General features: G+C 48.4%; 1 protein-coding gene across 11 annotated transcripts in view; it reads left to right on the forward strand.

Annotated features, from left to right (window-relative positions):
• Positions 1-718: 718 nt before the first annotated feature.
• Positions 719-13,182, forward strand: part of CARMIL1 (capping protein regulator and myosin 1 linker 1) — a 306,714-nt gene continuing 294,250 nt past the window's right edge. For 7 of the 11 annotated variants that reach the window (XM_032424754.1, XM_032424755.1, XM_032424760.1 and 4 more), the window contains exons 1-2: positions 720-1,209; positions 5,860-5,957. In XM_032424754.1, the coding sequence (XP_032280645.1) occupies positions 1,170-1,209; positions 5,860-5,957 (138 nt within the window). In that variant the 5' untranslated portion in view covers positions 720-1,169. Of the gene's footprint in view, positions 1,210-5,859; positions 5,958-13,182 lie in introns of all 11 variants that reach the window. The other 4 variants (XM_032424762.1, XM_032424766.1, XM_032424765.1 and 1 more) reach the window with 2 other exon arrangements.

Consider the following 13,182-nt stretch of genomic DNA (forward strand, 5'->3'; position numbering starts at 1 on the left):
GCTTTTTCCAAAGCGCTCTCTCAATTCCAAGGTCTTGAGATTGTTAACGGCGGCTGCGGGGCGCCGGCTGAGCACATAAAAAAGTGTCTTCTCCCCATATGGTTAGTGCTTCCAGGTTTCGTCTAGCTCCTGCTCACCAGGAATAGAAAATTAATCACGCTGATGAAAGGACAGCATGTCACAGGGAGGGCTGGCAAAGGGAAGTGCGGAACAGGGTCCCAGACAGAACGGGCTTCCGTGCAGACGGGGCTGCGGAATCCGCGTGCATCTGCAGTCTCCCATGCTCGTGCTCCCTCGGCCGCCGGGAGGTGGGGACAGGGAATCGGGAAGCCCGGGCACACCCGGCTCGCCCCGCTCCCAGCCGGCAGATGGCTCCCGGCCTCGCGCTCCCTCGCTCCCTCGCCGCATGTCCAGACGCGGGGCCCGGGTGGTTTAGGAGCGAGCTGCAAGGAGGGGCGCCCGCCTGCCCGCCGCCGCCGCCGCCGCAGCCCCGCGCAGCTGCCGTCTCCCGGGTGCGCCCCGCGCTGGAGGCCGGCCTGGGACCCGTGCGGAGGCCGGCTCTCGCGAGGTGAGGAGGAGACGCAGGAGGAAGAGGGGGAGGAGACGCAGGAGGAGCAGGCGGGGGGGGAGGAGGAGGGGGAGGGGGGAGGAGGGGGAGGGGGAGGGGGAGGAGAAGGAGGGCCGGAGCTGCCCCCGCCCAACCTCAGCCCGGCAGGAGCGCGAGGAAACCTTAGCCCCGCCGCGCCGCGCCGCTCTCCCCGCCCTCTCCGCACGCCTTCCGCCTTCACCTAGGGCCGTAGGTGCGGCGCGGGGCTGGGCGCGAGCTGGCCGCGGCGGGAGCGGCGCTGCTGGGAGCCGGGAGCCGGGAGCCGGGAGCCGCCGCCGCGCGCGCCCGCGCGGAATCCCCGGGTCTCCGTTCCGCCGCCGGGAACTGCGGGGAGGCGACATGTAGCAGCGGCCGCCGCAGAACCACCTCGTATTTGCAACTCTTTTTTTTTTTTTTTTTTTGAGGGGCGGGGGGCGCGGCAAAATTGTATCTCCGCCCTCGCTTTCTTGCCTACTCCCGTGCGCAAGCTGCATCTGCCTCTAAAAATTGAGGGGCTCGGGGGAGGGCGGGGGGCCGTAAATCAGAGTTGGACCGGCACTGCCCCCGCGCCTGGAGGGCCACCATGACCGAGGAGAGCTCCGAGGTTCCCAGGGAGCTGACAGGTAAGAGTGGCGCGGCCGCGGGCTCGCCGCCTGCCCCTGCGCACCCCTCCCCGTCGCCCCCTGCCCTCCTCCGCCTTCCCGCAGGTCCCGCGAAGTGGCGGCGCCCCTCAGGTCGCCTGCGTGCTGGGCGGGGCGCCGGGAACTTTGCTCGCGTCTCGCAGCCTGGAAAGCCCGGTCCGGGGAGGGCGGCCGTGGGGGGCAGCGGGGGCCCGGGAGTCCGGGGCGCCTCCCCAGCCGAGACCGGGGGGGGGGGGAGGTCGCGGTGGGCGGAAGAGGGGGGCGGGCTGCCTCGGGCTTGGGAGTTCTGGAAGCGAGGAGCACCCTGTACGGCGACCAGCCCACCTCCCCAAACTCGGGGAAGTCCGGGAAGGGCCAGCGCGGGGCCAGGGGGCGAGCGCCCAGTGGGTGGATTCCGGCACCTGCCGGGCCGCAACCATCCCCCTCCCCCCCGCCCCCCGAGGAGGGGCTCCTCCCCGCCCCCCGGCGAGGGGCTCCTCCCACACGCGGCCTCGGGGGAGGGGGCGCTAGTCTGGGGTGCCGCCTGAGCCGGGCGAGGCTTGGCTTCGCCCAGCCGGCGGGGAGCGAAAGGGTTACAGGAGTGACGCACGCTCGGGCCGGGAAACTGAGGGTTAATGGTACAAGCTTATTTTGATAATAATTAACCTACCGATTCTCCCCATCCCGCATCTCAGGGAACCAGTGTGCAAGGTGACCCGTCGTTTGAGTCCCTTGAGGTTTTTTTATGTTTTGTTTGTTTGTTTGTTTTTGGTGTGTGTGTGGGGGGTGGTTGGGCTGGATTTTATGTCTTGGGGTTTAACTTAATTATGTGGAGGGTTAAAATGGCAGAGTTAAAATGATGAGCGGGGATGAGTGTTCCGAAAACCCAGCGTTTAAGCGTGTGTGTATGTAGAACACGTTGTATTTTAACAAGGTGTGTGTGTCTCTGCGCGCGTGTTTGGAGCCCTAGGGACCTGTATTCCTTACTGTACCATGCTTGGCACACTACACAGAAAGATGCTGTGTGATCGGGGCTGACAGCAAGAGGAAGTTCTGCCTGCCCATTCATCTGCACTTGAGAAATTTGCCCCTTGATTTCTCCTCTTAGCCATAATACTTTGGAAGAGTTGTGTGTGCTCTTCCATTAGTACCTAACTCAGCAGGTGACACTTGATGTGAAGAAGCTGTTGCTAGGTTTGTATGAAAGCTTCAGCTTTTGTTAAAAAAAAAAAAAAAACACCAAAAAAACCCAATCCTTACTTTTCACCCAAATTTAGGATATGAAGTTACTGCCCCCTTCCCCCACTCTGGCCTTTTCTCTCTCCCCAACCCTGTGGAGTCGGCTGCTGAGATAAAGCATCAGCTGCCTTTGCTGGAGTGAGTGGCCCATCCGGTTCTGGGAGGCTGAGGTCTTCCCAGCACCCTACCCGGAAGAGGAAAGAATGCCCAGAGTCTCTGCAGATGCCTCCCGAGGTCCTGAGAAAGTTTAGGGGGAGGGCTGGCCTCCCTGGCCAGGGGAGAAGGATGGCCAAAGACGTGGGCAGATTTTTAAGTTAGTTGACCTTGAGCCTGGTAATGAAAAGTTAGGTAGTTACTCAGACTCAAGAGAGAGGGGGGAGGGATGGAAATAAGATACCTGGTTTATGTGAATGGTTCTCAAAATAAATCCTTTGGTATGTTTGAAAAGTCGATTTAATCCTTATCTAGACATGGAATTTGTGTGTTTATTGAGTCTTGCCCAGCTCACATATCCTTCAACCAAGTGACACATGCTTTTGTGACATGCCCAGTATGATTTTTCTGGGCCTTTAAATGGCCTAATTAGTCTGGGACAGGGGAAATTCCTGCACCTGCTTTTCTCTAATTTCAAGTGCTCACAGTTACACTCAGATCAATTCAAAATGGCAACCATGTGAAAACCTCAGTGTATTCCCTTAAGCTAATCCCCGAAGACGGTAAAAAAATGCCTTGCGTATCTCTAATGAAAGAAATACAGGTTTTTATAAAAAATTTTAAACGCTAAGAAGAATGAGAAGACTGTCAACCGTATTACCTCCCTGAGATAGCTACTTTTAACCTTTTGGTGTATAACTTTCCAGTCCTGTTCCACGTGTGTATGTTCTTATTTTTTTTTCCAAAGATTTATTTATTCTAGAGAGAAAAAGCACGAGGGGGAGAGGCAGAGGGAGAGGGAGAGAGAATCCCAAGCACACTCCACATCCAGTGCAGAACCTGACACGGGGCTGATCCTGCCACTCGAGATCTCGACCCCACCCGAGCCAAAACCAAGAGTGGGGGTTTCAGCCGACTGCACCATCCAGGCGCCCCTCTTAAGTCTGTTTCAGATGTTCCTTTCCCACATGCCTTTTTAAGGGGGGGGGAGGAGTAGCCTTTATCTGTTTTGAGCTCTGATAAGATAGGAGCTGCATAGAGAACTCCCAGCGCAGTGAGGTTCCCCACTTGTCCCCTTTCTCACCAAAACGTCCCAGCTGGTTGCTGGTCCCCCCCACAAGCTGCACTTTCTCTTGTTTCCATTCTCTTCTCCATGTGGGCGACGCTCTTCCTTCTCCTTCTTCACTCTTACCTAACTTAGCAGTGGGTTCCCAATAAGAATATTTGATTACCCCTTCGTAAACATATTTATTTACTTAACTACATATATACTTCGTTTATAATTTAAAACAAAGTGGAGTACATCGCAAATAGAAGTAAAAATTATATTTTCTTCCTCCACCTCAGTGGATTATATTGTACACTGTACTTTGGACTAGTGGTCTGTGTCCTACTCCTTTAAGATTCTGCTCAGGGTTCCCTTCCTCCCTGAAACTTTTCGGGAATCTCCTTGTCCATGATCTCTTGGTAGTGAGTGTGGATTTGCCTAGAGGCATTTATCTGTGTTCTCTAGGTCGTAAGCACCTGTGAAAGGCAGAGGCTGTCTGTGTCTCAGCACCTAGTCGAACACTTGGCATACAGGAGCTCCTCCTGTGTCCATATAGTTGTTGAATATATGAATAAGCCAAGATGATTATAATATAGAATACAGAGCTTTGGAAGTATAGAGGAGGTTTCCATATATATATATTTATTTAAAGATTTTATTTATTCGTTTGACAGAGAGCAAGAGTGGGAGAGAGCACAAGCAGGGGGAGCGGCAGACAGAGGGAGAAGGAGAAGCAGGCTCCCTGCTGAGCAGGGAGCGAGCCTGACATGGGGCTCCATCCCAAGACCTTGGGATCATGACCTGAGCCGAAGGCAGATGCTTAACCGACTGAGCCACCCAGGCACCCGAGGTTGCTATATTTGGAAGTAGAATGTAACCAGGACGAGACTAGGGAAAGGCATCCCAGGAAAGAGAATAGTACGTACAGAATCCTGGGGGTGTACAAGATGGAGATGATGAAGATGATTGGATTGTTAAGTGTGTGTGTTGAGAAGTTAAACTGAAAAAACTGTGGAAGACCTTGAGTGGCCTGCTAGTGGGTTGGGGTTTATCCAAAAATGACAGCAACTCATAGAGCAAGAGTGATGTGATCAGACTTGTGGTTTTTGGAGGGTCCCTTTGGTGAGGGAGGGACAGAGAGCTGATAAGTGGGACATCATGGACTTGTCTTGGGGAGAGATTCTGAGCCCTTGAATGCAGGGGTCAAGCCCAGGGGAGTCGGGAGCTGTTTAGGAGGTAGTTCTAGGAGAGTGGGTGACTGGCTTTCTATCTGATAGGAAACAAAATTTCTAGCTTCGTTAGTGGCCAGAGGGGTGGGGAGGAGAGTGAGTTTGATTTAGGACCTGTTCCATTTGGAGCACTCCCTGGAGTCGTTCCTGCCACCATCTAGATTTTGAAGTCTCCCCGTCTCTCTTGATTCCTCTTTCTTGTTGTCTTCGACCACTCTTTGGGGGTGTCGTGCTGTGATGTCTTCGGAAGGACAGATGGCCAGGATCACCCTTCCCTGGCCAAATTGTCCAGTCTGGTTCTGGTTCTTTGCCATATTTCCCAACTGTGATGTCAGGCACTCCTAGAAAATGGTAATATTTTCTGTGATGAACACAGAGGCTGCTAGGGGCCAGAGGTAACCAGCCAAGGGAGTTTATGAATTCCTATTGTGCTTATGGTCTGCATGCAACACAGGCCTCCATGAACCTTCCTGGCGTTGCTCGTGTTTTTTTTTTAAATTTTATTTATTTATTTGACAGAGAGATAGAGAGCACAAGTAGGCAGAGAGGCAGGCAGAGGGAGAGGGAGAAGCAGGCTCTCCGCTGAACAGGGAGCCTGATGTGGGGCTCGATCATGGGATCATGACCTGAGCCGAAGGCAGCCGTTTAACCGACTGAGCCACCCAGGCGCCCCGCTCGTGTTTTTTCTTGTGTGTGCATCCATTTGCCCAGCGAGATTATATTGTGCCTTGTATGAACTGGTATTAAGTCATATGCTTTTATATTTGCCTCCGCATCAGAGCACACAGTACAACGCACATAGCAGGTGATCATAAACTATGGGGTGACTGATAACTATCAGGCCTATTAAAACAAGCTAAAAAAAAAAAAAAGACAAACCACAATAATAAAAACAACCAAAAATACTCCTTCAAATGTTCTCCCCTCTCCAGTGTTTTTTTCTTATTAATAAAAGAATATAATGAAACTCTTTCCTTCTTTCAGAAAGCATAAAGGATGTTATTGGCAGAAAGATAAAAATTGCAGTGAAGAAGAAAGTAAAGTTGGAAGTTAAGGGAGACAAAGTTGAAAACAAAGTGCTGGTAAGTATTCTCGTTTCTTAAAACGTTTGGAAGTGAAAGTGTTTTTCCTCTTCATTGTTTTGATTGCTTAATTTCCATGCAACTCAAGTGCTGTGTTTCATATTTTGCTGGAAAGTTCTCAGGGCCATTTTTTCCTGGATTAATTGGAATATCTGCCCATTGAAAGGTAACAGTAAGTTATTTACATTTTCGACATTGAAGTTATTTCTTAGAATTGTCCCAGTCACCCACACTGAGGTCATCTCCTACAGCCTGTTTTCAGATTATTCAATTTGATGTGAATTGGAGCTTATTTATAGTTATCTTTGTTGTGGCTGGTTGTATGATTTCATTTGTGAGGACTTAGGGAGGAGTTTAAAAAATTCATCTCATGTTGGTTTAAGTAGGTAAATAAATGTTCTCAGATGTTATATCGGAGTCCATCTCAAGGTGAAGAAGACGCCTGTTATTTCATGGGACATTTGGTGTTTAGAAGGGAAATGGCTGGTGCAGGCAGTTTATCTGCTGAGATTGGATTTGGGGTCCCCCAGCGTGTGGGGGAGCTGCTAGGGGCCCAGGGGTTGGACCGTGTTGGGCACAGAGCGGGGAAGGGCATCGTCAGTTACTGGACTATAGCTTTAGAGAGGTGAGGAGCCTTGTGGTATTGTAGTGGTTCTTAGGGGAGTACACCTTGTTTGTGTTTTTGTTGGAGAGAATATTCTATTTATCTTTTTATCATTGGCAATTTTCAAACATATGCAAAAGTAGAGATTAGCGTATTGAACCCCGTGTGTGTTCATCCAGCTTCAACAGGTTTTCGTGTTTTCCCAATATTGTTGATCTCCCCACAGTTTTTTCCCCCCTCTTGGAGTATTTTAAAACAAATCCCAATCACCTGTCATTGAAAGAGAATTTTTTTTTTTTTTTTAAGTTTTTTTTTTTTTTTTTTATTTGACAGAGAGACACAGTGAGAGAGGGAACACAAGCAGGGGGAGTGGGAGAGGGAGAAGCAGGCTCCCCGCTGAGCAGGGAGCCCGATGCGGGGCTCGATCCCAGGACCCTGGGATCATGACCTGAGCCGAAGGCAGACGCTTAACGACTGAGCCACCCAGGCGCCCCAGAAAGAGAATATTTTTAATATTCTGTTTCTTCAGTTGAATTTGCCATAGAATCGCAAGTGTCTTTCTGATAACATCTGTCTTGAGAATCTTTTAGAATATCTGACTGCCTTCCCCTGTAGATGGAAGGATTATGTTGTTGGTGGACGACTTCTCTTTCTCTGTGGTCTATGTGTACATGTCAGGATGGCAGAGAAATCGAAGTGGAAAACTTGATGGAGGGGCTTTGGCCCCGTGACAAAGTGTGTTCATGTAGCCTGCATTATTAGGGTTACCAAGAGCAGAATCAATGGGTGCCATCATTCTGATTTATTTTGCTTTAATAAAGAGTAAATTTTCTTAGAGTATATGTTACTCAATGTTGCAAGATAGTGGTATTCTGGGGAGGTGGTAGTGGAGAGAGAAGACATTTTGTTTCTGCTGTTTGTTGTTTTATACATTTAAAGTAAATCTTTACATGGATGGGTCCACCTTTATCTAAGTTGTCATTGTCAAGTAGTGTTTGCTACAACCATCTGACCTGTGTGTGCTATTATTTGGTATGGATACTGTTCATCATACTAGGAAGGAGCCCATGCTGTGAGTAAAATCTACAAAGTGAAAATTACAAAGACAAACTTAAGTGTCCAATATAACAAAATTAGCACCATTTACAAATAGTTACGATTAATACTTAACGTTAAGGACCCTCCCCCATACACCCCAACCCCCCCAACCCCCACTCATCTCAACATAAGCTGGAGTTAAGGTTGTAACCAAATTTTACACGTCTTTGCACGTAAGCATTTATTTCCCCAAATCTGGAACCTAAGTAGTTTCTGATAATTTGGCATAAACTTGTTCCGGCTTTTCCTTACATGTATGGATAGGAATTATTAATCGAAATACTCGGAGTCTGACAATCTTAATAGAAATATTCAGGTCGGAGCAAGAGGGTCAATGACAAACTGACCTTCACGTGGTTGATTTTGGAGTTTCTGGATTGAGAGAAGTTCAATTACTTAAATGAAAACACTGGGGGAATCTCTTTATAATGTTCATTTCCGACTTTCTTTGGCTGTCAGTCCACTAACATCGGTAATAAATGAGTTGGTTTCATACTTCAGTATATCTTGTTTCAGTTTTCTTTCTTTTCTCACAGCACCTGCTCTCAGCGTCCTTCCTTATAAGGCTGGGAGAGTGTGTGTTATATGTCACTTAGTCCCCTCTTTTTACAGTTGGAGACTTTATATGATTTGTAGCTTATCTTCAGTAGAGGGTTTATCTTCATCTTCCTTCTTCTCATGCTCATAATAGCTAATATTTATTGAACATTGACCAAGTGCTAGGCTCTTTGCCCAACACTTAATTATGCATTACCTTATTCAATCCCACAGCAACTCCGTGAGGTGAGGTAGGCACTATTTACATCTTCATTCAGATTTGGAGAGGCTAAATAAGTTGCTTCAGCTCATTTAGCTAGTTAATGACAGAGCTGGGATTTGAACCCCAGATCTGCCTCACTCAGAGCCTGTTTCACCATTATTTTTTTTAAGATTTTATTCACTTATTAGAGAGAGCATGAGCGGGGGAAGGGGCCGAGAGAGGGAGAAGCAGACTCCCTGGTGATCAGGGAGCCCAACATGGGACTCGATCCCAGGACCCTGAGATCATGACCTGAGCCAAAGGCAGACGCTTAACTGACTGAGCCACCCAGGCGTCCCCTGCTTCACCATTATTCTCCAAATAAAAAGAAAATATCTTTTGGCTTGTTGTTCACTCTTTCACCGAATAATCAGGAAGATTTGGACCTTAGAAGGATCAGGAATCCTTGTGTTTATTTGGTTGATCGATTGATTTATACATAATTTCCAGACTGATTGAGCACGTCCTGTGTCCCATGCCTAGTGCATGTACAAGACTTCATGTATCCAGAGCCCACAGTCTCGCTGGGGAGGTAAACATGTCAGGGGGCCGTGCTTTGAGCTGTGCTATGAGCAGAATGACTGGGGGGCGGTCATCATAGCACATCAGAGGGACCCTAGACTCAGGCTGGTGCATCAGGGAAGAGTTCTTGAGGAAGGCAACCCTAAGCTGACAATGGGGGCTGAGTAGGAGTTGCCAAGGGGAGAGAGTAGAGACGTGTTGTGGTCAAAGGGAACAGAATAAGCCTGGAAGCCAGAGGGGGTTTACGTGTTAGAGAAGCCTCCGCAGAAGTAGGGGCTGGAGCAGATGCAAAGTGGAGAGTGGCCAGGCTTGGAGGGGATGCCTGTCCTTGCCGTCAGGCTATCAGGTGAAACCGGGACTGGTTAAAGAGGTCTCTTCTCACCACCTGTTTCTAATAACATTTCCGTGCACGTTATCCTCTGGTCTCCAGGGAGGCAGTAGGGTTCAGTGGTTAAGGACTTGGGCCCTGGAGTCACACCTGAGTCACACTGCCCCCCAGCCGCTTTATAACATTGTGAAGCCTCCGTTCCTTTCGCTCACGAAACAAGTGTGCAACAGTATCTGTTTGTTCCTGGTGCTTTGACGATTAACTGGGATATGTGTTAATATGGCTTGGTGCAATGCCCAGCACATGATAAACAGCCAACAAATGATAAAGAGATCCTGCCTTGTTTTCTAAGTGGCACCGAAAATGCCACTCCGGATATCCGAGCATCTCCTGCCTTTATTGAGGGGTTGAGTTCAGTACCATAAGGCCAAGAAGAATATTTAGAGCTGTATCTCCTTTTCAGCAGGATGGAGTGCAGCTGCCCAGATCCGAAATTCCGCAGGTAGGGCTCTGGTCACATGGAATCAGAAATGCTAGGATGTGCAGGGGGCAGGGAGATCTGTGGTCACATTCATTTGGCGATCAGGGTGGTATAGATAAACCAGTGTCTTTACTACATGGTTTTTCAGAGCCATTAATACATCGATGCGCATGGTTGATTCCTAAGAATGAGCTGGAGTGTGCTTTCTCAATCTTACTTGGCCAGAGACCCTAATGAGTATAGGTTAGGAAATCAGGGTGGAGCAGACCTGAGCTGGGGCCTCTGGGGACAGTTAAAGGGAAGATAGAAGAGGCTGGAACAGGCTGTCCATCCTTAGGACTGCTCTCCTAGGGTACGGTCCCCAGGCCCCGTACTTTTTATCTAAGTGGCGGGTGGGTCCGCTGAAGGCCACGCACTGGTACATGTCATCTGTTGCTGTAATAACCTCTCTTGTCCATAGGGCATGTCACCAGGAAGTGATTTTGTCTGTCTTAGACTCCTACTCCATTTTCTCATTTGCTAGTTGAATCTTTATCCAGTTTTTGTGGTACCTGGACTTTTATTTATTTATATTTGTTTATTTAAAGATTTTATTTATTTATTTGAGAGAGTGAGCGAAGGGGTACAAGCAGGGGGAGCGGCAGGGGGAGGGAGAAGCAGGCTCCCCTCTGAGCAGGGAGCCTGACGTGGGGCTCGCGCCCAGGACCCCGGGATCATGACCTGAGCCGAGGGCAGACGCTTAGCCCACCGAGCCACCCGCGTGCCCTGGTACATGGACTTTTAAAACTGTTTTAATTTATGCATTTTTTTTAAGTTAAACTTTTCAGTTTTGAATCATTGTAGATTTACATGCAGTTGTGAGACGTCATACAGAGAGATCCTTGGTAGCCTTTACCCAGTTTCTCCCGTCTTGCAAAATCAGAGTGTAGTATCAGATTCAGGATATTACTGTACAATGCAGAACATTTCCACCACCACAAGGATTCCTCCTCCTGCGTCTCTGGGCCACACCCACATACCCACTTCTCTGACCCCTGGGAGCTGCTAATGTGGTCTTCATTTTTAAAATTTTGTTACTTCAAAAATAGTATGTAAATTAATCACACAGAATATATATGCCTTTGGGGGATTTTTTTTTTTTTTCCACCTGAGACATTCCTCCGGGGTGTTGCGTGTAGCCATTGTGTCCCCCCGACCCCCGCTGGGCACTGTTCCATGGTCTGGATGTCCACTCACCTGTTGATGGACCTGTGGGTGGTTTTCTGTTTTGGGGTTATCTGGGGGTTATTAGGAATAAAACTGAGACACAGAGGCTTGTGTGTGAACACGCATCTTCATTTCTCCCTGATGAATGCCGAGGAGTGCAATTTCAGGTTTGAATTGGAATTGCCTGTTCAGTTTTAGAAGAAGCTGTCAGCTGGTTTCCAGAGTGGCTGTATCTCTGGGTAGTCCTACCAGCAACGTGTGAGTAATCCAGTCTCTCCAAGTCTTTGACAGCATTGGGCATTGCCTGGACATTTTCTTTTTTCTTTTCTTTTCTTTTCTTTTTTTTTTGAGGATAATGGTTGAAAGAAAAATATTGTCAGGAGGAAGCAGGGTCCCCGGTGACCTGCTCCCACCCACGCTTCTGGTGTTGCTGCCTCTGGGAAAGGAATGTGGTTTCCTCTTGCCTGGGTGGTGGCTCTGAAGCATGTGGAAGGTTCATCCCTGGTCTCAGCTTCGTTTCTTTTCTGTTACATTTTGGAATTCGGGTTATATCATCTTTGCCAACCCCTCGTTCTTCCACACCCTTCATCAAATGGGCCAGCAGCAGGAAAACAGGACTGCCCTTCTTCCTAGACGGAGGAGGCGGGAGACATGGTATCACCTGTTCTCTTGGAAACAATTCATCCATTATTCATTTATTTCCTTTTGCAAAGTTACCCCAGAATCTCTTTAATGTATTTTTTTTTAATTTGACTGTGGATTTATAACTTTTAAGCATCTGCATTAGGTTTGGTTGGAATAACTGTCAGTTAATATTAAAAATGTTAAAAGGTATAAAGATGTTATTTCTGGGGACATGTATCCCTAAAATATGTTGGTGGCGGTGCTGTCTTCCATTAACTCAAAACATAAAGTCTGTGACCACCTGTTTATTTAAAAAATACATTCAAAGGGGGAATATCTCTCACCTAAAAGTTTGCAGGTATTGGCCCACTTAGTTGTGAATGATTTTAAATCTCAGATATTCTCTGATCTGGAAAGCATTGGGCTTTGGGATGAGGCCACGTTCATTTCGCGTGGCCGGTCTGTTTAACACTTTCCTGATTTCCCGGTCTCTCTGCCTAACTTGGTCCAGCGGTACGGCCCATGGCACGGTCACTTCTCAGACAAATAATCTGCTCTGGAATGGGTGTTTTGCGGCTACTTTCAGGCGACATCTGCCTTGGCCAGTGGTGTCCAGATGTTTTTTTTAAACCAATATTACCTTTTTTTTTTTTAAAGATTTTATTTATTTATTTGAGTGAGAATGAGAGATAGCACGAGAGGGAAGAGGGTCAGAGGAAGAAGCAAACTCCCCCCTGAGCAGGGAGCCCGATGCGGGACTCGATCCCGGGACTCTAGGATCATGACCTGAGCCGAAGGCAGTCGCTTAACCAACTGAGCCACCCAGGCGCCCCACCAATATTACCTTGTTAAAACACATACATTTTCCGGGGAGCCCATAAAGTAGAGCTACTTTAGGAGTCTGTTTTGTACATTTATAGTTGAATCCAAAATAGTATAAACCCAATCAGTGATCTCAGCGAGGCTGTTTTGATGAACATAAATTAGAAGTAGAAGGAGGAGATCGGATTTTGTTTTGGCTGCACAGTATAGAGAGACTCTGTATTCACCAGTTAAGTGGTACAAATATCACAGCTTTTCAAATAGCTGGATCTGCCGTCTCAGGATGCTTTCCAAGTCAGGATGGCAGGAGCAGCTTTATTCTGAATTCTGGACGAACGTGGTTTATGCTGACAGCACAGCTTACCTCTAATATGTCAGACTTGTGCAACACGTCTGATCACGCGTGTGTGTTTTCTCCTGGCGGTTCTGGTAGGTGGAGAGGTGAAGTTCACGTCCGATGTCTGGAGCCGCGGCGGCCTCTGCGGTACACTGTGGGAGATCGTTGTCCCAGGTCTTCGGGCTCACTTGTCTTTGTGGGAGGCTCTTGGGTGCCAGTTGTCGGGTAATTCGAACAGTTCCCTTTGTGGTACCATTAGGAGTCTCAACTTTTAAGGATCACTTACAATTCAGTGCTTAGGTAATTTTAAGAGCACCTGGGTGAAGTTACCTGACTCGAGAAAATTGAGCTTTAGAAAACAACAACATTGACACGATCTTCCCCGGGGGGGGGGGGGGGGGGGG

Source organism: Phoca vitulina, unplaced genomic scaffold, assembly GCF_004348235.1.
Source record: "Phoca vitulina isolate PV1807 unplaced genomic scaffold, GSC_HSeal_1.0 scaffold31, whole genome shotgun sequence".
Classification (NCBI taxonomy): Eukaryota; Metazoa; Chordata; class Mammalia; order Carnivora; family Phocidae; genus Phoca; species Phoca vitulina.